Source organism: Anoplophora glabripennis, unplaced genomic scaffold (assembly GCF_000390285.2).
Source record: "Anoplophora glabripennis isolate ALB-LARVAE unplaced genomic scaffold, Agla_2.0 scaffold78, whole genome shotgun sequence".
In the NCBI taxonomy this organism is placed as follows: Eukaryota; Metazoa; Arthropoda; class Insecta; order Coleoptera; family Cerambycidae; genus Anoplophora; species Anoplophora glabripennis.
In genome coordinates this window covers 246953-274590 of record NW_019416286.1, presented here as the reverse complement: position 1 = coordinate 274590, position 27638 = coordinate 246953, and the positions used below count along the sequence as shown (strand labels likewise).

Below are 27638 nucleotides of genomic sequence, written 5' to 3'. Positions count from 1 at the left end.
CTTATTAGCCGAGTTCAACAGATACCCCTTGGAGCAGACAAGAGATCCACTTTGTTCTTTTTATAAACTTACTTTGATAATACTCTGAAAGATTGCCACGCTGCCTCGATGCTATAACTAACTCATTATCATTACTATATACCTATACGGCATTAGCATAAATTATTATGCATCTAAATTTGTACATTATTGCAAATGAACAGTACTTACGAGTTCTAACTGGGTCAGCAAATTTATTACACACTTATTAGGAATTAGATAGAGCGTAAGCTGACATTTTTAAAAGAAACTAGTTCGTCAGACATTTCTAAAGAAACTAAAAGTTTAATAAAGGTATACTTTTTGTATTATCCACTTGTTTATTTAGAAACAAATAAACAACAACATTTGCTGTTACTTCCCACTTTTTGATTATTTATTGTACAGTAATTGTACAATAATGATTGTCATTATAAAAAATTAGCTGTGACTTTCATAGTAAGCTCAAAATAGTGGATTCTACTATATTTGATTACTTAATACTCTGATTTGTTATTAAATTATTCGAGTTGTAAAATAAAGAGTATTAGGTAGATTTTTATAAAATAAATCAAGTGTAATATACTGGGTGTTTCTGATAAAGTGTATTTTTCTGACGTGGTGTATCAAATAGAATAAAACTTATTCAATGTTCTCTTCTGTGCCGTCACTTGAACAATTTTTGCCCGAAATGTCGTAATTAGGTTTAAATGTACTGGCTTACGAGATACAAGAAAAAATTATAAAATGTCGACCTCGCTAAGTATTCTAGAAATTCAATCATTTTGTCAATCTCATTTCTAAGAAAAAAAGGTATTCTTTATTTGTTCTCCATATCCGAGTCATTTTTTAAATTTAAACTAATAAATCTAAAATAACTAGAGTTATTCATTCTATAAATTCATAAAATTTTATACCTAACAAACACTTCTCCTTCTAATATACGCCGGGCTCTGGTACAGCTTATAATTAGTGTAAAATGTACGCCCATCTGCCTTTTTTGACCATTTAAACCTTTTACTTTCACAGAAGAGAAGCAAAAGAAGTAATTTAAACTTTTTTAAAATGTTGTATTTCTCATTTGCTTGACCTAAATCACCAATCGCTCATAAAAATCGTCAGAATAGAAAATAAATAGAAGTACAATATAAGCATTAACACCGACAATATTTTACCATGAATTCCGAACAGTCGTAATATTAAGAAAATTCTTAGAAACATTACATCGAGCTTGGAGAGAAGTGATCAATACCAGAGTAACAAATATTTTTATTACATATTTCCAGTGCCTTAATCGTAAAATCAATCAACTTTAATGCGAGCAGCCTTGAACTACTTGCCCGGCTGAATAGAAACAGTGGCGCCATCCTCACAGACACATTCAACAACCTTGTGTTAAAGCCATGGCTGTATAGATGGCGGAGGCATTCACTTCTGTAGCGCCAATTTTAAACGAAAATGTAGATTCCTACAGCCCCCAAAGCCCCATCCAATCAATAAACACCAGACTTCTAAATATTTAGACGTAACTGCTTACTATATACATAAGAATTGCGTTTACTAACCTGCTTCTCACAATTAGCTTACTCAGTGACTGCTTCAAATAAAATCATAGGTGTGGTTCTTGTGTGTTTATTTAAAAGGGAATGAAACAGTGCTGGTAAATTGGCATAAACCGTATCTACATCTACTGATTATTCATAACAATGAAAATGGCGGATAATTCATTAATGACATTTCAAAATAATTGTGAATCTATTAATAGAAACGGTGTCGAGGTTAAAGCAAACCATATCAAAGATAACAATACAAACGAAGATAGTACGACTCTACAAATAATTGTAAATAAGCCAGACGACCAACCACGAGATGAGATATTGCAAAATAGTTCGGACATTTTGACACAGGGGGATGTTGTTGACGAATTCTTGGCGGGAGAAAATAATCTTGAATTCAACAATGACCTACTCTCTAATATGGACAACGTCAACGAAGGAATTTCTTTTAAATCGGAAAACACCATCTCAGAATGCAACACTGGAAACCTGGAGAAAAACGAGCTTCCTGAAAGTATGACTAAGGACGTCCGCAGGATATCCACGACTAATTTTATTGCCAAAAATTTAAAAAGGAGGAGCATAAAGTGGTAAGTGCATATTTTGTTTTTGTTTTCGAATCATAATTTTACATCTAATTATTTGGTACCTAGAATTATTAATAGTAACATCTAGATATAGGGGAGATGAGGACACTACTAGAAGACTTTTAATAAAATAGAGCGCATTTCTAAAAGTGGTTCAAAAATTAAGTTTTTGTAAAAAGGTATGCTGTCCCATTATGTGCCAGCTTTGAAGGTGGCATCTACCAACTCATGGGAGGCAGCCAAGAACATTATTAAGTTCAAATTACACGTATTTCTTATTCTTTTTGAATACTACTTTTATAAACCCATCTTGTAGTTTGTAGTTTTGGTAATTCTACACAATACAGAATTCCTATTAATTATTATCTTCTTAATTTTTAGTGTCTTTAGCTTTTTTCTGTTTAACATTTCAGTTTTATATATGTAATACCAAATTACGTTAAAGTACAAAGATTGCAAGCAATACATATTGGGGCAAGACTGGCCAATGTCCCATGGAAAGTCCAATTCATAAGCTCTCTAGGTATCTAATTCAAAATATTTCATATCACTAAGCTCTAACTTAGTAGCAAATTTTGCAGGAATACTTTTCAAGTAATGATACATAATGGTATGGCATTTAATATGAAAAATACAATTTAATGTCTAAGAAAACACACAATTTCCCATATTTAACGTTTATCTTGTTATGCCCCTCTTTTCCCTATCGATAAAGATGCCTACAGATCTACAACTTTTAACATTGAACATAAATTCCTTAACATTATATGCTCACCTACATTTTTCCATTGAAATATTGGAATTTTTAATTTGAAACTTATAAGATAGAATGTACTGAATGTAACTAGATCACGTTAGTTTATATGCCAAAAATATATACAGTTATACATATTCAGTGATGACAATTTTCCAGAAAATTCCAAAAATTTTCCATGATATGTAGATATACCATACAGGGTGAATTATAATTAGATGTAAGGAAAATTAATCAAAGCTTGCTCAGGTCGAAACAAAACAATTACCAAAAGCATATTGGTACTGAGATTGTTTCTTGTTTTTATCTGAAGAAGTTTCGGTTTACTTTTTACACTTAGAAAATTTTTAGTTAAGTTATTTATTATTTTTTAAATGCAGGCAATTTTTAATATTTTAAATTTTTAGCTTTCTTAACTTATTATACGTCTCAAATTGCTTGAAAAAATTGTTGCATTAGTTTATTTCGAGCAAATGCTGATATTTCGTCTTTCAAACACTCTCAAAGTTAAATGCTAAAGTAGGCCCATATGTTTAAATTTTCTGACAACCTAAAAGCGTTTCAACTGAAAACGGGTGCTAATTAATGACTTCTCAAGTGCTTCATTACAAGACCTCATTGTTAGTTGAGAATAACGATGTCTTGCTCACTGTAGAATTATCATTGCTTTCAACTCTAAGTTCAACTTTGGTGATCACATCTAAATTACAGGTTTTCATGTGTTTTTAAAAAATAATGCAATTTTGTTTTCAGCATCTGAATTATCAGAAACGATGATTATTTTTAAATAGTTACTTACTTCAAACTAGTTATTTCCTTGAATGTTTTGTATCTACCACAAAGTTGAGAATGTTAAACCCTTGATCAATTATGTTAATTTTTTTACAAGAGCAATATGCTTCTCTTACAAAAATGATGACAAGATCAATTTCTGTTTGATAACTGCAAATGTTGTGACCAAAAGAAATAAAAAACCAAGCTACAAATGGTGAGGTACCTCGGTAGTTGGTTTCAACTGTATAAATATAAAATCAAATAATTTGATAAGGATGGTTCATTTCTGAATCTTCCTTAGATTGATCGAGAATGGTGTCTCTCTTCCAATTTTTAAGGCGTAGTTTCAGGAAAAAAGTTAATCTTGCCTTCTTTTGATTTTGGAATTAGTCGCAAAGTTACTGTTACACCTTATACAACTGTACATTAGAAAATATTAATTACTCATGTTGTGTCACCTCATTTTTGGACAGGAAGAAAAAATGTTAACCAAATATAAATAAATATAATTTGTACATCGGGAACGCTATCAAAATCACTCCTTGATTTAACGTGACCTTCAGCAGGAAGTAAAGTACAAAGTAATAGTCTGTTTTATCAAACGAATGCAAAAACATATATTTGTTTGGAAAAAAGGTACAATTAATATAATGAATTACTGTCAGTGATAATTATAGTAATTTTAATATCATAATTATCTCAATTTAGAACTAAACTATGTCTCGTTTATAAATAAGGTAGTTAGACAAATATACTAAGCAACGAAAATACTAGATGGCGACCTTTACAAATTGATACTACGAACAAGGGTGAAAGGGACTTTATGAGTAAGTCGCCATCTACTATTACTACTATTAATAGTCCAATTAACTAAGCCTTTTAATCGAAATTTTGTCAACTTGGCTGAATTTTTGATATGAGTTAGTTTAAGGTATATTATAACAATAAGTGAGAGTAATTTTTTGTTCAACCCCCGGCCAAGGGTGGAAAAAGATAAAACAAAGGGCTTTTTCAAGATAACTCAAAAAGGGTAAGCGCTAGAAAAAAAAGTTTTTCATGAAAGTTGTAAAGCAGACAATTCTACATCCCTAACTCTGTTAATTTTAATAGTACGAGAAAAAGCTAAGAGACCATTTTTATGTAGAATTGTCTGCTTTACAACTTTCATGAAAAACTTTTTTTTCTAGCTCTAGGCTAGAAGTTAAGGGAAGATTTCAGAAATTTAATTTTGTTAAATCATTAAAATTAACGATTAAAAATTTGATTTTTTGTTATAACTTTCTTATTAAAAATTAAAAAATATATCTATTTCTCTGAAAAGAAAAGTTACATATTTTAGAGCAGATTGAAAAAAAAAATTACAAAATTCAATCATTTTTCTGTTTGTTATGATTTTTTTTAAATTTCTGAAATCTTCCCTTAACTTCTAGCCTCCCTAACTTTGTTAATTGTAATAGTACAAGAAAAAGTTAAGAGGCCATTTTTATGTAGAATTGTCTGCTTTACAACTTTCATGAAAAACTTTTTTTTCTAGCGCTTACCCTTTGTGAGTTATCTTGAAAAAGCCCTTAGTTTTATCTTTTTCCACCCTTGGCCGGGGGTTGAACAAAAAATTACTCTCACTTATTGTTATAATATACCTTAAACTAACTCATATCAAAAATTCAGCCAAGTTGGCAAAATTTCGATTTAAAGGCTTAGTTAATTGGACTATAAGTTCGACTGGTTCTCCACCTGTATTATATGTAAACAAAGCCGCTAGCAAATGCGAAAGAAAACCTTTTCCTATTATTGCTACTCTAGGATAAGCGTGCAGCAAGTAGTCGATTCGAAGTGTGTTCTAAATAAGGAGCAAATAGCGATGTTTAACATTGATACAATTTTATAATTAGCAATAATAAATATAGATAAGATCGTCTAAACACCGATAATAGTATTAGCCCGCTCCAGTGTTTATACCTCGCTACGTCAGAGCGGTACACAACGGTCGGGAGAGGGTAGAATTGCAAGGGGGTGCCGCTTGTACGGCATCTGCCTGTCGAAAAACTAGCATCCCCGGCATCTAAACCACCCATACCTAAGGGCGAAATTGCTGCAGCCTTAAAAGGAAGTGCAGCCCTATGTATCCGACATTTAGTTTAATACAGATCAGTATTGAGCAGCAGTGTTAGTACAGACGCATGAGGGAGAGAACGGTCAGTTAAATAATTAGGTACAACAATGCCGCAGTGCTACGTGTCGTCGTGTACCAACTATTACGGCAAGACGAGGGGGAATTCTAAAATAATTTATCACATGCTGCCGGCGTCCCCTTCGTTGGCGATGAAATGGGCGAAGGCCAGCGGGAAGAATGACGTGATACCACCACCGTACGCGCGCGTTTGCAGTGACCATTTCTCGTCGGGGTGCTACCAGAGGGACCTTCAACACGAACTTCTGGGGCTACCGCTGAGGAGAAAACTGAAAGCTGACGCCGTACCCGACAAGAACCTACCGACGACGAACCCCAAGGAGAAGATCCACGTGCTGAAGACCAAAGATGATGTAGGTGTTGTGAAGAACAACAACAGGGTTAACAGGCTGCCGATGCGGTCGAGTATAAGGATAGCTAAGAAGAAATCCATAGAATGCCTCAGCGATTCTTTCGTTAGTAACGTGAACAGCAAGGGAACGGATAGTGAGTTGCCGGAGCGGTTTTCTGACAAGTTGAAGTTTATGGCAAAGTTACAGTTGAAGCACGAACTTAACGAGAACGTTTCACGACATTGTTCTAATTCTGATAAATATTTGAATGGAAACATTTCTGGAAGGTGAGTGTTTGAAGTTATCAATTTCTCAGTTCCATTAAATTCATTGTAGAAATAACATTTACTTGGGAGTATAATTAAATGATTTAAAGAACTATCGAGCTACTGTGAATAATAATAACATTCTAGATGGGGTTTGTGTAAATAGCACTCAGTATGTACATAAACGACAAATCTTCATTTTGACAGTGCCGCTTGTTGACACATTTGTATTCCATCAATTCAAGTTTCATTAGTTTGTGTCACAAATTTTCAGAAATATTCATGTAGATGTAACATTTTTCAAAAACACCCCGTATATGGAAATGAAACATTTTGGGAGTCATGGGTGTTTTTTTTTCAACGTCCGCTACAAATAACAATAACCATGTAATTAAATTCGTGATTTTAAATAAGGTCCTACAAATTATTGTCTTTTTAAAAACAAAGCAAGTCAATTTTTCAAATGAAGCTTTATGTACAGGGTTTTTCAAACTCGATAGTATGGGCCTACTGTGAGGATAGAAAAAAATTAAATAAAATTAAAAGTATTATATTTGGGATGTGACAGAAACGACTAATTACGTCATCAATTATATATTTTCCAGAAACATATCCAAATTTTTTTCCTGTTAAAAAGCTCTCTTTTTTTCTAATAAACTTTTGTGCTTACAAAATGTTTTCTCATTCAGAAAAGGTTGTTATGTTGCTAATTTAAGGCGAGTTACAAAAAAATTCAAGAAGAGCTGTAGAGTTATATCGAGAAAGGTATACAGAGCGCCTCATTCCTGATCATAGAACCTTTACAAGAATGGAGGCGACCTCATACTTAGGATTTGTTTATATTTAACTAGAATTTTTGCATAACATTGTAATGTTAAGCAAATATTCTAATTTTGTTTACAAAAATAATTATATTCAGGTGAAAAATTAAAAGAAAGAAAATAAGTCTAGATCGAAATTTTCAATGCTAAAAATTTTGTATTTGTATTTTTCGGTAGATAGATATAATGCAAACAATTTGTTTAATCCCAAGTTGACTGTTGTATATAATAATGTACAAATAAGTATTTGTCTGTATAACATAATTATAGTTATTATTGTAATATCTACCTACCTACAATACCTGAAATATGTATTATCAGCATGAAACTAACATACTAACTGCGAAGGCATTATTGTAATTTAAATATCAAATTTATTTATTAGTATCAATCGTAATCACATCAGTCATTATTATTGTCCAAAAAACTTATTGACTTATTAACATATGTATTTATTAGAGAATGGAAAAGTCCAAATAATTTTAATATTCCTTTTATTAACACTTATCTATGTATTTAAAGTATATCATGTTTGTGACACTTTTAAAATAGCTGACCACAACATTTTGAAAGCGAAGCAAGATATTGTTAACCAATTTCCATGTATCCACATCGTGGCGGTACAAAACTAATACGGGATAAGCTCCAAGAATTGCCACCTTTGTCATCTACTCTGAAACCAGAATGGCCATTTAAATCTTATACCTGCCTTTAAAAAAGATTACCTGAGATGAAAGTGTATACCTTAGACAGAGAAGAGGTTAACATGAAGATGTATTAACATTCGAGAAAGAAGGACAAAATACCAATATAAAGTATTTTAACATTATTCTGAATAGTTCTCATATTCGTAACAATCTTCTGTTATTTGCTCTTACATGGGTCAAAATTGTGCAACTCTCTTCTTTCCATAACACTTGTTAAACTTAAAATCTGTGGCAGTCGCTTTTATACTGACTTTTTGATTATTTTCGAATCTTGTGTCAGTTAATACGGGTTTTCTTGAAAACTATAAGTTTTCTTAAATTTTAAAAGAGTGAAAAAAATGTTTAATTAAAGTCTGCTGTGAATTAATATTACTATTTTTCAATTCGGTCAATGAAGAAAAAGTTCTGAACAGTTTTAGGGGTGAGTCATCCTCAATAAACACCTTGTAGTGCTTCAATTAACTTTAAATCATAGTCAAAGAAGACCAGTAATAAACCTAAATCATGTATGAAATTTGGTTCCTCTACGGTAAAATGTTGCAGAGATATTAATTGTTTTAGAAAACTTTGTATATAGGTAAGTTTGGTTAAATTACAATATTTTTTACACCCTTACATGCATCCACACTATGTCGGTTCTTATGCGGGACACCCTGTATATTTGAAAAGTATTAACACTACAATTACCACAACAAATAAATAATCCATTTGTTCTTGTTATTTTTATGCTAAAAACCATGAACATTCACTTTTGCTTAGGTACTACAGCTCTTTTTTCATTAGGCTTTCTAAAACCATCCAAACATTGTCTAACTTCTCTTTAATTCCACCTTATCTTCATTTTCTTCTTTCTTGATGTCAACAACATTCTTAACATTGTTCAGGAACTTTCTGACCTAATATCCAACTTCACAGGCAGAATCAAAGTGATTAAGTTTCACTTTACAGTTTTTTTTTCTTTTGTGAGGAATATTTTCAATTTTGGTGTTTAATTCTCTTGACGTCATACTATATATATCTGAAGGAAGCCTCTATTTGATGTTTAATACAATGCCCTAGTTAAGTTGTGCTAACTAGGACATTGTCGATTAACAAACACATTACAATGTCAAAAATGGTACGCTTAAAATACCTTCTTTAAATTACTCAGTCACGTATTGTCGCACACAAATATGAATGAATTCATTTCGAGAAGTAAAGCAAAATAATTGTATTAACTCTATATTTTTCTTCTAGTACAAAGTGCAAATTGTACATATGTAATGTAGTAACTAATTAAACAAAGGATTTATGTGTATCTTTAAGAATAATCTTTACATATTTTTTAACACATTTTTAGTAAAAATAACCTGCATGCTGTAATAATACTATCTTGTTGTTCATAGAAGTTATAAATAAAATATATTGTAACAATTGCGTCTATTTCAATTTCAAATTCTTTGCTGTGGTTTTTTAACATGAGTGCATCCTGGTGTAAACATCACTCTAAAGCAGTGTTTTAAATGTATAGACAATCACGAAACATAAAACGTTCAGTAAGAAAATAGTAAAGTTATATTACATCAAAATTTATTGAAATAAATAAATTATTTTTGTTGTAGCCTTGGCTTACTACCCTCAAAGTAAAGTCAAAATACATTTTGTATTCTTTATTGGCGTTTTTTCTTATAAAATTATAGTTTAGGTACTGTTTCTTCAGTCTTGACAAGTTTTGAATCTAATATGAGAGATATAAAGACCCACAAGGTACCTAATAGAAATCGTCGCAAAGTTATCTTAATGAATCGATTTTGAGGCACTCTTAAACTCTATAAACCTTATCTTATTTTGCGAACACCTCTGATCAATTTATTTTAAAAACAACCATCTTATAAGCATTTGCTAGTGGGTAACCACACCTCAAAATGACCCGTAATTAAGTACGGCAAGTGTTCAATATTGGAATCGACCAAATATCATTAAGTATATATAACTAGCTCGGTGACGCCATTTTTTTATAATTCCTTATCATCAAAACAACATATTATTTTCAAGCGGAATGCAACGTTCGACGGTGTTTGTACGATATACAAACAAAATGTCACATAGAGGTCGAAGCTACTGAACAACGAACCGCAATTTTGTGTCAGAATTGGCCTCGTGCCACTTTAGTTCTGTGACGGTGGGTTCAAGGATTTCGTTGGAAACTATGCCCTGCAAGAGACCTTGAAGCAGGAAACTGAAGTTATATTCGATACGGCGCGCTAAAATTATAATTTGTATTCCATTCGCTGAGGCAGTTATTGTTTTTTTTTTATTTTACACAGTAAATAACTAACGCTAATCTTGTAATTGATAAATTGAAATAGTCGATAATGCCTTTTCAAAATATAGCGAACGAGACGTAAATAAACAAACATTTTTATCAGAACTATGGTTGCTAGAATGCTTACCTATCCATTGTTTCGTATATTAGATGTTATTAAAAAGTACATAACTTTGCAGGAGAAAAATAAATTAGAAAATGCTTCTTAAATAGACAACATCTTGTTTGCAAAATCATTTTGAGAATAAAATGTTATAGGTCCCATTTTTTTTATTGGAGAAGAGTAATGAGTGTAAAGGAACAATTTAAAAAAAGAACTAATGCCTCCAACACTTCTTCGAAATGTCCTCCTTGAGTTCGAATGCAATATGACACCTGCGACCATATAGTCCTAACTATAGGCTATCGTAGCGCCATCTTGATGAATTTCGCTAAATCTAATTGTTATTTGGTAATTACTTCGTCACTGTAAACCAGTTGTTTTAAGTGGCCCCAAAAAAAATGTGTTGGGTTTAAGTCGAGAGATCTTGGCGGTCAATCCATAATTAAGTCTTTCGTAGTGGGCTGGAGTGTCGTCGTGTTGGAACCAAATTTGTTGACCATCAAGAAGTTGAATTTGTTCGACCTTCTCAAAAAGCGTTTCATCTAGAAACTATTATTCTGTATTTAACCTGAGAGGTAAAACTGCTGTCAAGCAGTTCTCCGTTAAAGAAACCAACTGAAGTATTCAGATTAAAACGATGTTGAAATCGTGAATGTCCAACAGCTTGTGAAGATTTTGAAGATGCCATTCAATTAATGCCATGGTAAAGTGAACCTAATCTGTCGTTATATTCAAGGTCAAAATATGGGATCTTCCGAAACTGGTGATTAACAACAATATAAGACCTTACTTGCCGTAGAAATCATAAATTCTAATACATTTATTACAGTTATCGTGAATTCATATATGACATGAAGCAACACTTTTCCCATACTCATCATCATCCTCTACATCATCTGGGGTTTGTTTACATCAACCATCAGTGTTTTTCAGTCTACCTCATTTATATTCAAGGATTATGTTAAGTCAAATGTCTTTGTTCGTAATTATTTACTAGTTGGTGCAAATTTAAATTTCTGTGACTTCTAAATGGAAAATCAACGATGAAAATTTTAGTGTCATTCTGATGATCCAGAAAATAACTTGTTTGCATAGGCAAAGCACACTGCAAATGTATAAATCTATAAATTCTTGCGCTTCAGGAAATATTGATTAAGAAAAAAGTGAGCTATTAGACCAGAAAATTATTTCAAATTACCATTGCAACAAATTACTGAGAGATAATACTGCTCATATAGCAAGTAGTATTGCATTGGGATAAGTAGCACTGTCATAGGATTATAAGATTATAGATAATATTGTTAATGACGTTACTTTTAATGTATGGGTATAAGTAGGATGATTATAATTAGTAAATTATTCATTTTTAACTACTATAGAGTTCATTGAAATTTTAACATATACAAATTGTTAATTCCATTTTATAGTTACTGTGAAAAAAATGAATAGACTCTTTTATTCATTCAAAAATATATTTGTACATATAAAGAACAACTTAATTGTATATTATTCCTCATGTGCAGTAACACTATGACAAGAATTATGATTAATTGCTTTCATTAAAGTAAAAAAATAAATCTTTTCCATAAAACGGTTCTCTCAAGGACTTAAGGGTGCTTCAGATATTGGATATGAATAACCTCAAAAGATTTGGATTTCGAATTTGGTACAAAGCAGCTTACTTTGGTACGTCACGTAGAATTTAAACAAAATACATAACCATTAGCTTCGCAGTTTGGAGTAGGTAGTTTTATACTAAGTTTGAAATCTATATCTTCAGTGGTTCTGATAAACTGTATTTTCCATCCAATATTTAGAACATCATACTCTTCGAACTCTTCGAAAGAGTCTAGCAAAAATGATATCCTGTTTTTTTATTTGTCTTTCTTGTGTTTTACGTCCAATCTTTAGGACATCATCTCCTGTTTCTTTTGTTTGTCTTAACCAACCTTTGGCTGAAAACAAAACCATACTTGGTGATTTTCCTAAAGAAACAATCCAAGTGTCCTCAGTATCTTGCACTTTTTTTTATATAAACCTAAATGCGACCTAGAAGATACCCCGATTTAAATTAACAACTAGCCTTGCAAGCCAGATTTCAGTTTGGCTGTACCAAGGCTGTCCTCTACATTTTTTATTATACGAACTTTCACTCTTTAAGGTCATCTATAAGTTTTAGTTTCCACTTTACGAGTACTCGTATTAAGAATATACATTTTTATTACCTATGTATGTGCGAAATTCATTTGGATCTATTGTAATAACGATGTAATGAGAAATATTTGAGGCCAACAAATAATTATAAATTTTAAGTAGCCTAAGTATTCTTGGAATAAATCAGAATTATGCTTTAAAGTTATTCAATGACACGCGTTACTTCACTACGAATTAACATGTAAAGTTGAGGACAATATGAAATCAGGTATGCATAAATATCTCTATAAACGACATTGACATGTATGTACGAGTACATAATTATATCCAGGACCGGATACCATAAATATTTTATTTAGGTGCCTTTAATTTCTCTAAATTGTAAGAACTTGAACTATAATATAACATATCATCAAAACGTTTTGGTCTCTTATAAGCTAATATAGTAACAGAATAAGTGACATAAGGGCCTACAACTGAAAACTTCTGTTTGTGATGCTATTAACAACATCATAATATGGACATTAGAAAATCATCATAAGGTAAATGGTTAAAGAAAAGCATTTGAAAAAAGACTAAACTAAAAATACGCAAATCAAACATCCTGTCATAGTTCGACGTTTCTAACAGTTTTCTATATTTTGGAAATAACAAGAAAGACATTTTTTTATCCAAAAAACTTTACACAACTTAAAATATCCATGGTAACTTGCGTATTAGAACAGGATAATAAGCTGTGACAGAAACAGGGAGTTCGTCCCACGCGTATTCAAAGGGTAGCTCTCGCTCTCTAAATTCCGTGGTGCATGGGGTAGCTCAAGCAGGAAGGATGCACGTGGGGATGAAGGATATTGAGGTTATTGATCGAAACTGAAGGTCCAGACAGCTAGCAGGAATGACTCAGCGAATCTACCCCTAATTGCTGCAGTATGGAACCTACACACGCGTTTAGACAAAAGTTCTGGCCTGACAGACGATATTTTATAATTTCCCTCACAGATACGAAACAAAGCATGCTTTAAAATTTGTATGGGTGTAAAATATAGATATTTCAAATTTCATTTCTGGAAAAAGTAACTAATTTAAGCTAAATTTAAAGATTAAAGAAAGAATCATTACAGAAAACATTCACATACATTTGCGTATGTATTTCTTTAATTCAAAGCAGCTCGTTAGGGTTACTTTAATGGACACAAAATATTGAATAAAAGTGAGCATACGAAAGAATTAATCAGACCAAAATTGTTGTTTTTGATAAGTTGAATATGTAGATCGAATATTGACACTTGTTTCTGGGACACCCTGTATATGAACTGTTGTTTTTATCTTTAGAATAACCTGGGGGACTTGCTCCATTAAATATTTCTGCTTACTTAGGCAACACTCCGAACACGTTTATGTTCAAATTGCAACACCTTCAACAATTGCAATGAAATTTTCCATCACCAACTATTGATTCTTTTTTTAATATAATACCTATAAAATATATCCGCCTTTATTATAAGATCACCATAGAACAGATAACTTTTTCGGACACTAGCATTAGCATAATTAAAACATGCCTCATCTCTAAAATTGTCCTAGTTTTTTCCGTGAAACCGTTTCATCTTCCCGACGTAAAATTTCGCGGAAATGTGTACACCCATATTTAAGTGACAATGCAATCTACGCATCCTTCTGAATAATACCTTCAACAACTTTTACTTGGAACATAGTCCATTTCCTGAGTTGTGACGTAGGCCAAGGTCATCAACCGTTTATCTTAATTGAATTAATATTGTCTCGTCCTTTTCACATGAAATGGAAAGCTTGGAAGTGGACTCGTTATCCGCTATGACTTACTTCGAAAATATTGTTATCTAAAACGATAATGTGTTTACATTTAGGTGCAGAAACTGGGGAAATTTGCTAAAATAGATTAACAGTTGCTATTGTGAAATTCTACCATTCCTGATTATTCAGTTTTCCTACTATTAATTCCTTAAATCTATATCTACATATCGTAGCTAAGATAAAAGACAATATTATTATCCAGTCTTAATAAATATTTAAATATTAACAAGTACCTACTCATATAAACTGATCCAAAAATTCAATTTCACATTAACCAGATCATTTATTATTTTCCTTTTATTCATTTAATTTCTATTCTTCAAAACATATTTTCCTGTTTTATCTAATAAATTCCTGTACATGGATTAGAAACCTATGGAATTTTCGATTATTAGGACAAGTGATCTTGTTGTTCAAATATTGAACCACCCCAAGTTAAAAACTGGTCAGAAGTGATCTACTGATCTTGTTAACATTTTGATCTTAAAAAAGTCGATAAAATGGATCAACTGTTTCAACTACTCTTACAATTTAGAGAGTATACAAGAAATATTTAAGTGTAAACTGCAAATACATAAAGAGAATATGACTTTAATGATGACTGGTACAAAACACATTATACCTACTTTCAATCATGTCAAATTAGATAAACTCTGATAGATGTTTTTATTCCATTCGAAAACAGTCACCATTAATCAGATACTTCTTAAAATCTAAAGACAAATATTATTAATACATTGTAACGGTCTCCCGAAAACCTCTCTATTTTTTACAATACCATTTTACCATTGTCCTTAAAGATATCAAAAAAAGTGTTGAGATCAGAACTATTGACACTCAGAAAAGTATTTTAAAGCATCTGTTGATCCTTTGGCTGTAATCATGGTTAGGAATGCCAATTTATGATTTTTTCCAGAGTTCGATAAGTAACCTCGATATATTAACATATAATTTATCTCATAGTAGGATGTTCCTATATCTCATGTAAAATATAAAAGCTAACTCTAAAAATTTCTGTATTTATAAAAGTGAATGAAGAATATCAACTATTAATTAATATGATGACACAGGATAGATATTAATAACTAAGAGAAACTTCCTATTCAAGACTTCCTATTTAAAAATGATCCCATATATCAAAATATATTTGGCTTTCACATTTGATTCGATATCGTCTAAGATATTTATAGAAATATTGGGAAAGAGTTTCAATAAATTATTTCTTTATATATATCTTAATAATTTCTTTACTACCTAAAATTATTTACATTAAATACATTTTCATAAGACAATTATCCAGATAAAATTCATTATTTATAAAAATGACATAAAATGAAAACATCAACAGGTTTTGAATATAGTAGGGTACACAAATATAAGCAAATATAAATAACTTGTTTCTAAATCCATTCGACGAATGTCACGCAATAAGAAATCTATATTTTTTTAATAAATTTAATTACGCACAATTCTATGACTTGATAAATGTGTCGTAGAATTCGTAGAGTAAACTAATTACTCAAAATGGAAAAAAATATCTCCTAAAATGATTGCTGTTATAAATATTTAAATTTGAAATAAATCGTCTTAACTGATGTAGACAACACATTTGAATCAAAATCTTGAAGTAGACTTGAAAGTTGATACTTATGCACGCTGGAAAATATTAGGGAAAACCACTGGGCACAATATTCAATTTACAGACCCTGTTAAAAGAAGAACAATACGTAGACCAGGAGAAACAAATGAGATTTCTTTTAAGTTAGTATTTTTTGTTGTCATATTATTTGGCTATATAGATAAGAATAACATTTTCTTCCAAGTTAGAGTGAAATAATCGTATAAATAATAATATACCTCCAAAAATAATCCCCATGCAAAATATAAGGAGGAAAAAGTGGATAAGTAATAGTCGAAACGTTTTTGCATAATCCAAATTATTAGAGGTAGTTGCCTTAGCGGAAAATAAATTGAAAGCTTGTTGGGACCAACCAGATCATATGTTTGAGAAGTTATTGGTGAGAGTTGTTGATGAACATTGACAAATTTTCTAATTTCCTGTATCCAGTTGCATCCACCTCTGTCTGAAATGTAGGTAATTGACTACCTTGTAGTCAATTCGATTCAAAAATTGAATATGTGCATTCTGAATGCGATCATATGATACAACCACATACATGTTCAAAGCGTGCGCTCTTAAAACAACAAAACGGTTTAATTGGGTACTTTCTACATTGTAAGCGGCCATTTTGGTTTATCGATCACGTGACACTACCCTGGAACTTAACGTTAACACGCGCTATGACGATATCAACTTCATAAATGCCACTAGTTAAAGCATCTCTGTATTTCCCTTTTATAAAGTAAGCGTAGTATCTATTTCTTCTATCTAAATTTGATTCTGCCAAAATAGAATCGACCCATATTGTTGAAAATGTGTTTTTGGATATCAATACGTGGGAACCCTTTCCAACAATTGTAATTGTTATTTTTAACAAATGATTTGATTCGTAGCCATCGTTGATTAAATGTACTGTACAATACAGTACAGTACTGATTAAATTGTACACATAGTGCAAAATTTAATGTTATTAGCATTGTATTAGTCAATGTTGTCGTTAATATAATCTCTTCAAGTCACAAAATCAACGATAATGCACCAAACATCAAGTAATCACAGTGTTCATTATGCCAATGAAATGAAGCATCTGTTGTATGTATTAGCCAGTTTTAGTGGCTACTAAGAGATTAAGAGATTCAAGGGTTACTAAAAATACAATGATTTAATATGATAGTATCGCTAGTGTCAAACTATTTTCTTAGCAGCTTTGAGAATATCATTTAATGTGACACTTAATGCTACTTAGTATGTTTTTAGTATTGAATTTAACATTTTCAGTCACATTTAATCGAGTTTTAATCGTGATTGTAACAGACCTTTTTAGTAATGACGTCACATACGCCAAATAATAGGCAACCATTGTCAAGAAGAATTTTTCAGTATTTTTATTAGACCGATTTTCGACCTAAGTGTCAAAAAATGGCTTCTTTGTCATGACCCTAAATATTGCGATATTCTGGCAATATTAGAAATATTTAAGAAGTTTCAAGTGACAAACTAATAGAATTATAGAATTTATATACTTGAATTTATAGAACAATATTGACTTTTATAGTAATTAATAAGTTAAAATTATATCAATGTTACCGAGCATGCGCATTAAAGATAATTTCATGTAAGCGAAGTAGCCTTGCAACAGGATATCATTCAAAGAAAGTTTGGTTATGGTTAAGAGTGCGTCTATAATAAACCGCTTGAAGAAAAAAACACTCGATAAACACACAGTACAACACCAAGAAAAACAATAACAATGCTTAGTAGAACTAGAAAATGCCAAGATTAAATAAAGCAAGAGAAAATACGCTAATGATGACAGCGATAACATATCAACAAGAGCTCACCTGCGTATGAGGCTCTTTCCGAGCATGAGCATTAGAAATAACACGGCTAATGTTAAATTTTTACTTTATTTAAATTTAGGAATATTCTTTTATATTTATGGAAAAAGAAAAGTAGTGCGAGAATCATTGTTCTACTCCATTGGAGGCAGACTTAAATATCTTATTAGAAGAAATAATACATATGTTTGGCTTACCAAAAAATGTTAAGCAGTGAAATTTTAAAGAGAATTGGATTGAAAGTAAAGATAATAACGATATGAAAAGAAAGCCTATGAATAACTCATATAATAAAGTATGTTGAAGTATATCAACAAAAACTGTTGTAGGTAATATACTAGTTTCTAATAAAACCCCTTTACTTAATATTTACATTTTCCATGAAATAAATAACAAATAATTGCATGTGTGTAAGTGTACAAAGTTTTACTGTTTTTATCTTCTCTGTCCTTCTTAAATCTTGGTTAGATAGGTACCTACATTTTATTGTTAAATATACATATTTTGTGTATTAATTTAATCATATAGAGTAAACTAGTAGGAAAACTGTCAAATTTAAAGAATATGGATTAAGTTTACATATATTTTGTTGTACACGAATTAGTAGAAGTAAAATTAAACATTATAGGGCCACTTAATACGATGCAAGTAGTTTCCCAGTGTCTACTAGTTAAAAACGTATTAAATCACTATTAAGGTTGGCGTTTTATACAGGGCTGGAAAATCCACATGGTCCATCTGCCTTTACATGAGAGCGACAAAGTAAAGTAAGAAATCCATGCGATAGACAAGGATGGCTATAGTGAAGACGTTTCATAATCTGAATAGTCACCGCCCATTTCGGGTTAAAAGTGGGACTGACTATTCAGATTATGAAACGTCTTCAATGTAACCATCCTTGTCTATTGCACGGATTTCTATGACTTACTTTATCGCTCTTACGTAACGGCCGATGTACCATGGGGACTTTCCGAACCTGTAGACAAGAAATTACACTTTTAGTAAGAAAATGATAGAACAAGTACATCCATCCAGGAAGTGACGAACCGTAACGCTAAATTAGAGTAACTTCCTTTAATTTTTCGCATTGAAAGATCACGGAGAACATGTAAACATCAGATAAAGCACCTTTTATGTCTTGTCTTGCAAATTTGTAAAGATACTCCATAATTGTGATTAATGCAAGTGTTAATAATTTCCTAAGAGCATTGTGCGGGGTGTGATTACGTTTATAGTACCGTACGCGTTTTTCTGTATGTTCAACAGATTTGCAAAATCCAGGAATCGTAAAATAAACGTACGAGATAAAAATATGCTTTTTTTCCTTATTGAGAATGTATTGCCAGTTGTCTTATACCCTGAAGATAACGTACAGTGAACAGGAATTGTTTCTAACTTGCTTAGATTTTCCAAAATGCGCATATAAACATTGATAAGTTCGAATGACTATTTTTCATTACATTTGCGCCACATTCTCGTCCTGCGTTACCCTTAACATTTGCGGTTTCTATTTTAAGCCGCACTCCCCGAGATAGAATCCAATACCTTCCGTCTTCGCACATCTCACGATCTAATTGCACAAAATCGATCAGTTAGGCGGTGGCGGATAGACGCCCGTGACGTCACCGGTGCTCAGTTTGGTGGGGTGCGGCATTTGGACCAACGCTCAAGCGTCTAACCAGTGCGTGTCCGGGCCTCCCCTCGCCGCCGGTTCCGACCGCCGCACAGTCTCCGCTTAACCTTCTACCCATGAAAAGGTGTAGTGCTGCTGGTGCACAGTGTCGAAGTGTGATCTTTGTTCTCGCGACAGCACGTGGACATCGGATCCGTCTAGTGTGTGTATGTCGATTAGTGGTTACCACTCGCGTCGACGCGGCGTATTCCGAGTTACTTGAACCCGACCGAAATCCGCGTGAATAATAACGTGGTCGGGAATTAGATTAATGCCGTTGGATTGGTACATGTTACTTTGCGGTATTTCAAACTGCAACCGGAAATTGCATCAGTTTCCACTCGTACAGTGGCGCACCCTCTCTGCATTGACGCGAATTTCGGATCGCACGAGTCCTAGGTGATACGCCACCCATCTTGTTTTACCTTCGGTTGGCCCAGTTTGGCGGACGTTCGATGCGAATAGATCTACGTGATTGTAGCGCACGTCGTGACTAATTCCTTGCCTCCCGGCCACCTACTTCCGAACAACTTTTTACTTTTAGGAAAGTGAAATCTTGATAACGAACCAATGCTCAGTCATGTGGTATGGAACTGTTACAGTAAACAACACTGTACTTCCAGTTTGATATCGAATTTACTGCGTAATATGAAACGTTAAAAAATAATATGTTCGGTTATCTTGCCACGTACATATACGCAGAATGTTGATTAAGTACCTCTACAAGCTTTAAGGGGAGATTCTTCGAACGGATTTAAGCTAAAAAGGTTATACAAACGTTCCAAACAAATCAATAGCTTTCGAGACCCAAGGTGTTGAAATTTAGAAACAAATGCGCCTTTTCTAAAATATCTTATGCAGAATTAGGACAATTAGGCTAATGACTTGTCTAATTGAAGGTAACGATCCACTGAAATCGGATATAAATAAGTCTACCAATGGCGGAGGTACGGGGAGACTCTTCACTTGAACCCTAGAAATTCGACGCCACTGGATTTTGAAAATGCAGCCTCTACCTATAACTTATTCTGGTGTTTTCCGGAAAAAATATATCGCTTTTGAANGTGACTAATTCCTAGCCTCCCAGCCACCTACTTCCGAACAACTTTTTACTTTTAGGAAAGTGAAATCTTGATAACGAACCAATGCTCAGTCATGTGGTATGGAAGTGTTACAGTAAACAGAACAGTACTTCCAGTTTGATATCGAATTTACTGCGTAATATAAAACGCTAAAAAATAATATGTTCGGTTATCTTGCCACGTACATATACGCAGAATGTTGATTAAGTACCTCTACAAGCTTTAAGGGGAGATTCTTTGAACGGATTTAAGCCAAAAAGGTTATACAAACGTGTCCCCACAAATCAATAGCTTTCGAGACGTAAGGTGTTGAAATTTGGAAACAAATGCGCCTTTTCTAAAATATCTGATGCAGAATTAGGACAATTAGGCTAATGACTTGTCTAATTAAAGGTAACGATCCACTGAAATCGGATATAAATAAGTCTACCAATGGCGGAGGTACGGGGAGACTCTTCACTTGAACCCTAGAAATTCGACGCCACTGGATTTTGAAAATGCAGCCTCTACCTATAACTTATTCTGGTGTTTTCCGGAAAAAATATATCGCTTTTGAAAAACGAACCATTTTCGATTTATTACTTTTAATTTTCATTCACAAANACGTCGTGACTAATTCCTTGCCTCCCGGCCACCTACTTCCGAACAACTTTTTACTTTTAGGAAAGTGAAATCTTGATAACGAACCAATGCTCAGTCATGTGGTATGGAACTGTTACAGTAAACAACACTGTACTTCCAGTTTGATATCGAATTTACTGCGTAATATGAAACGTTAAAAAATAATATGTTCGGTTATCTTGCCACGTACATATACGCAGAATGTTGATTAAGTACCTCTACAAGCTTTAAGGGGAGATTCTTCGAACGGATTTAAGCTAAAAAGGTTATACAAACGTTCCAAACAAATCAATAGCTTTCGAGACCCAAGGTGTTGAAATTTAGAAACAAATGCGCCTTTTCTAAAATATCTTATGCAGAATTAGGACAATTAGGCTAATGACTTGTCTAATTGAAGGTAACGATCCACTGAAATCGGATATAAATAAGTCTAGCAGTGGCGGAGGTACGGGGAGGCTTTTTACTTGAACCCTGGAAATTCGACGCCACTGGATTTTGAAAATGCAGCCTCTACCTATAACTTATTCTGTTGTTTTCCGGAAAAAATATATCTCTTTTGATAAACGAAGCATTTTCGATTTATTACTTTTAATTTTCATTCACAAAATGTGAAATAGCTCTAGAACTATTTTTTCCTCGAGTAGTTCTAAAGTTACATTAGGTTTAATGGTTAATGACGTTATGAATGTTAACAAAAGTGGTACACTGAAAATGGTTAATTTTTTTAATAAAAAGATGTAGCATTTCTAGAAAACACGATAAGAAATTAAAAGTGGTGACAAAATTCTTAAAATTGTCACCAGCGTAAAGTTCCCAGAGCTTTTAGTGAGAGTAACTTCCGATATCTCCGTAACTTGTACAAATATTTATATCTGAATTCAGTGAACATTTCCATTTAATTAGATAAGTCATTGGGTAGCCTACGTTTCGTCATTTTGTATCAAAAGTCTTCAGAGATATTTGTTGTCAATATTGCACCAGTTTGTATTTCAAAAAATTAACACCCAGTAGATCTAAAACTACAATGGATCAGGCACTTTTTGTTAATCAACGAATCGAATGAGTTTGCCTCTGCCGCTTTCTTCCATTTCTTGATGTAAATTAGGTATCTACAGGGTGTAGGAAGTCTGACTGCCATTACTTCAGCATGAGTTAGAGTAATCATAAATGAACAAAAAAAAGTTGTGTATTACAGGTGCGTAAATTAACAGTTTTCAAAATACAGTGAGTATTAATATTGGGGAGTTTTATCACAACGCGACAACAGCGCTTATAACCTAATATTACACAGCTGATGCACACCACGTGTGCACGCGGCAGACTTGTCCTATGGAATAACAAAAATATAAACAACTGTTATTGTGAAACATTTAGTAAATTTCAAGACGTAGACAATTGTTTTCTAGTTTTTAAATAAATAAAAGCGGCACAAATTCGTTCTCGCAATTCTTCGACTGTCAAATTCCAGATACCAACTGAATTGCGTATTGTTGGTTGTTGGACACCTTAGTACCTCGCGTTAACCGCCGCGCCGTTGTCACATTGCTCGATATGAATTTTATCGAATTTTAAATTTATTACAACGCTAATTATTTCTTAGAATTAAGCATAAAGTAGTTCAAAAAAGTGATAAACATTGTATTTTATGTCAATATCCTTTAATTAGTCGAACTTTTATACATCAAGTTGGAGATTTTGATAATTTTTTCCCCCGGAAATGGTTGAGTTTAGGACCCACGTCATATAAGGCTTTTTTAATTATTTTAATGTATTCTATCATCTGTTAAAATTAAGACAGTCTAACTTCTAACACCTTGTACACCTTTAGACTAAAATGTAATTTTCCGATAGTTGTATCTATTTCAAATTTAAGCTCACAGTTGTGTTTATACATCTGAAGTTGTTGTACAAAATAGTTTATACCTCTTGAATTAAAACAATTCAGTTTCGTTGATCCAAACAACGCATTTCTGTAAATAATGTAAAAAATACCTCAACATCCTATGCTGGTCGGTAATTTTTTCTAATAACGTTGAAGATAAAGCTTATCTCCTACGTCAAATAGCTTAAATGAGGACGCGGACTGACCTACTATTCTTATCGATAAAGTTTACATTGAACCAATCTAATGCAAACAATTTCAAAAAACTTAACATTTGTAATATTCACAGCGTCATTTCTACAGAACTTGACTTTGTCAATTATTTACTTTTATCAAAAGCATGAAAGTGGATTTTAAAAAACTTGATATTAGACGTATTCTAAATATGGTCAATAAAGGCTACAATTTAAAAAATAATAATAAACTTCTTAACGTCCTACGCTTGAATAAAAGTTAATAAATTTCCCTTTGATATTCCAATATCTCAAGCAGTTGCTTCATATGAACAACAACGACAATGATCACAGACTAATCAATTTTCAATGAGAAACTTTAATCTTTCTCTTGTTAGTTCTATTTTCTCAATTATATTTAAGAACTGAATATGTGCACTCTAAATATGATATGATACTATATACTTACAATTTTATTAGGGAGAAAAGGCTTAAGAAAACTTGAGAAATTATTGGTTTAACTACTTGACGTTTTGTTCACAGTGCTATTTTCTCACTACTTTATCTCGCATACTCTGAAATATTAAATTAACACATTACTTTTAATTTATTAAATTAACTATAAACTGATGTTCCGCTTACTTCAATATAACTACTTCCTACATATAAATCATATCATATAATCGATATGAGACAATTAATTTGTGTTAATTGGATAGTTCTGTAATTAATTAAAGCAATTTTAGGATTTCGCTACAATCGCTGTCTAAAATTTATTGGAAGACATTTAACGTAAAATTTAAATTGAGGATTCGTGAAGACGGTCACAGGCTTTTGGTTTTCAAGGATAATCAACGTGAAAGTTGACTTTGAATTTGCACGAGAAGTTATCTCAGAACAACTTTTAAATTGGTATACAATAAATTGACCTAAAGACTTTGCCAAGTCACAAAGTTTTGTCAACCATTGTCGACTTAAATACTGAAAAGAAATGGCATATTAACATTCTTAAGAGAATAAAAAGGATATTAATTTCTGATAATAATCCTGACGCATTTCCTACCTAGATTTTGTAAAACGTAAATTTAATTATGGCACGTAGTTAGTATTTATATAAAATTATTTATCTACTAAAATATTTCCTGTTGATTAAACATTATATTGTTTATTTAAATACACCAACTGTTTTTCTGTTGCCTTTACTCTTGGCTTCAATAATGATTGTGTTCCTCTGATAAACGTTGTTTTTGTAACAGCAGGTTGGCAGAATGCATTAATATCTTTAATTTAAGAAACAATACAAGAGTACTTCCTTGAGAATCGTAAATAATTCCAAATGTAGCATAACACTTATTGTCTTCACAAAACTTGGCAAGACATAAAGTTATTTCTCAAGAAATATACAGGGAATATCATAGTTATTCGAGCTCAGTTTACCAATAGTCTTATTGGTCTTGATAAATTTTAAATTTGTAATCTGGAAAGTACCTGTTCCAGCGTGTACAAGTCTCATGAAATCCAATGAATGTCGATAAAATCCAATCTCTAATGGATAATGGAGATAATCTAGCCCATAATCTAGTGAGTAAAAACAAAAGGGTTTATCTTAACGAATCAAAATATCACATGCAATTTAGTCCTAGACATCCTACCTATACCTCTTCCGGAAATAAGAAAATTCCTTTAAATATCTCTTTCGATTCCTACATATAATTGCGATTAACAGAGAGGGTGCGCGAACTGTATTGTTCTAACTGTGATTAGTTAACAATTTATGTTTCGAGTTAGTCACCAAGGTTTCAATATCCGTTTATTTTATATTTTTCGAAAATTAGAATGCAGTGCCTATGTCCTTTGACAAAACAATTTTCTGTACTGACTGTTTTTATAAATAAATGATGAAAAAAGTCAGTATTGGACATTCGTTAGCTTGGAAATGAAAATTAGCAATTCCTTAAACAAATGTCAGTTTAATAACATATAAATAATAGATCTCAACATTGAAACAACAAATAAGAATGTATCTTTAATCTCAATTTTGATCAATTCTGGGCTCTGTAATATAAGCTCCTTCTTTTCTAACTAATCTACCATATGTTCCAGATTTCCGGTCACATTTCGACATTTCGATCCACAAAAGCTTTTTATCTTAAATTGAACTTAATATTTTTCATCGAGATTATTAACTTAATAGTAGACTGGTACCTACAGACGACTTTCAAATTAATCAAAACTCAGTTGAAGAGCTTGTAACCACTAGTTATCAGTAATTACTCGTAAGGCAACTGCATTGTAAATGTTTTCTCATATGACCTTCATAATCATAAAGCTACGGAATAACAATAGCCGAGAAAGTTTGGGAACGAAGTGGAAAGGTATTCTTCTGAAAAATGTACGATTGTCAATGTAGAAACCATGGTGAACTGTTTTCAAAGTTATATAGCATAGCGTACTATATTCTAGATTAGTTGCGCTATGTACATATTCCGCGAATGCATGGGAAAGAGGTCATAAATATTGCTAGTTACGTTTTGAGGACAAAATTTAGGCTGAGGTTAAATTTGTACTATAATAGGTGCCATAATAAGAAGATGGAATTGTCACAATAAACAAAAAATTAGCAAAAAACTTTCTAACCACTCTTTTAGCCTTGTCAAGCAGCTTGATATTTCTGGAGTTTATTTACAACAGATATTTTGTTAGGATTAATTTTTACTTATGGTAGAAGATATTTCCCTCAGTGTAGCTAACACTATTCATGTCAGTGTGGATCCGACTTTATAAACTGACATAACCTTTTTCTCATGCACAGAAATAACTTTAGCAAAGCGAGATACGACTTAAATCTATGTGCACAAAAAGAAAGATGTCCAGCGACACACTCTAGAAGGTGCTCTAGAAGATTTCTAGTGGTATGACATTCTACTTTAGAACGAACCTAAAAACTGACAGTTTACGCGTGCATATGAGGAATATCAGCTTCGCTCTTCGTTCGGTCAAAGACTTCAGCGCGTAATTCCGACTGAAATGCCTCAATGTGCGGTAGTGGGTTGCAATAGTACACACAGGAAGACGAAAGGGGGATCGATCCGATACCACAGGTTCCCGGGGGACGCCAAAACCCGCGCCCGCTGGTTACAGGCCTGTGGAAAACAGCTGAACAACTGCTCGACCGCCCGAATATGTTCGCGACACTTCAGTGAGGACAGTTACGAACGCGACGTTCAGCACGAGATCCTCGGCCTGCCGACCAGATGTAGGTTGAAGAAGGGCGCAGTTCCGGAAAAGAACCTGCCCACGGATTTTCTGAAAGAGGAGGAGGTTCAGGAGAGCGCCATCGCTATTCTGTTGGCGGTGGGTCTTGTTCCTACCGCGAATCCCACTGAAAAGATCTCTGGAGGCCTTCCGCAAGAGTAAGTAATGCGTCTGCGAACAAATCTGTTTTGTAATTTAGGAACATTTATACAGAGCGTTATAGATAAAGTGGACTCGATTGTTTTGGTCGATTGTTCCAGAAATGTCGAAGAATGTTTCTCTATTTAGACGTTTTAGAACAAAACAATCGCAAAATCGTTTTATTTCAAATACTTCGCTTCAACTTTACTTCGACCTTGTGTGTGTACAGTTTCCTTGGAACAAAAAATGACAAATGGTATCAACAATAGGAGGTTGGCAAAGTATCAAAAAAATTTATTTGACCTTGAAACATAGACCATTTTCATCGAAACTCTTGTGGTTCTTGAGTTTCTTTTGTAGAATACACCATTCATCGTTAAAAATTCGAAAACAATTTTAGATATTTTTGTTAGTAGCAGAGCATATACGTAAATCGGTATAGTTTAAACTTTTGGACAAATTGTAAGAGTTTTTGAACTTCTACCCATAAACAATACCATTATACGACAAAAAATAGGTAACAATTTTAATTTAATTTTATTGAAAACTTGTAGTTTCTCTAAAATCCTTTTTTACACCAAACAACTCTTGACAGCGAAATACTTCAGAACCTTCTAATTTTGACTCATTGTCAGTGGTACTTTCTGTTCAAAATTAAAATTTTGCCCTTTTTGAATTTGTTTTAGACGAGTATAACTTGTAACCACTATTACAGTTTGTTGACGTTTTGTCGTTTTCATACAACTGAGTGAAACTATTGCATCAGAAATGTGTAAGTTTTACTCAACTCCGAGTTACTGCTAACTATCAATTAAGCGATTTAGAGTTGACTTTTTCTCTAATATGATTTAAATTTAACTATTATTGAGTCATTTTTTACTCAGACTTAGTTTTTAATTAACTACATATTGAGTGCGAAAATAAATCACTAATAAATGATCAATTAGGATAT

The 27638-nt window shown here is 32.6% G+C and overlaps 1 protein-coding gene across 3 annotated transcripts in view; it reads left to right on the top strand.

Moving 5' to 3' along the window:
* The first annotated feature begins 1554 nt into the window (after positions 1 to 1554).
* Positions 1555 to 27638, top strand: part of LOC108907960 — a 43365-nt gene continuing 17281 nt past the window's right edge. The window contains exon 1 of one of the 3 annotated variants that reach the window (XM_023457433.1): positions 1555 to 2164. In XM_023457433.1, coding sequence (XP_023313201.1) covers positions 1725 to 2164 — 440 coding nt within the window. In that variant the 5' untranslated portion in view covers positions 1555 to 1724. Of the gene's footprint in view, positions 2165 to 5909; positions 6500 to 26129; positions 26704 to 27638 lie in introns of those variants that run through there. The other 2 variants (XM_023457432.1, XM_018711841.1) reach the window with 2 other exon arrangements.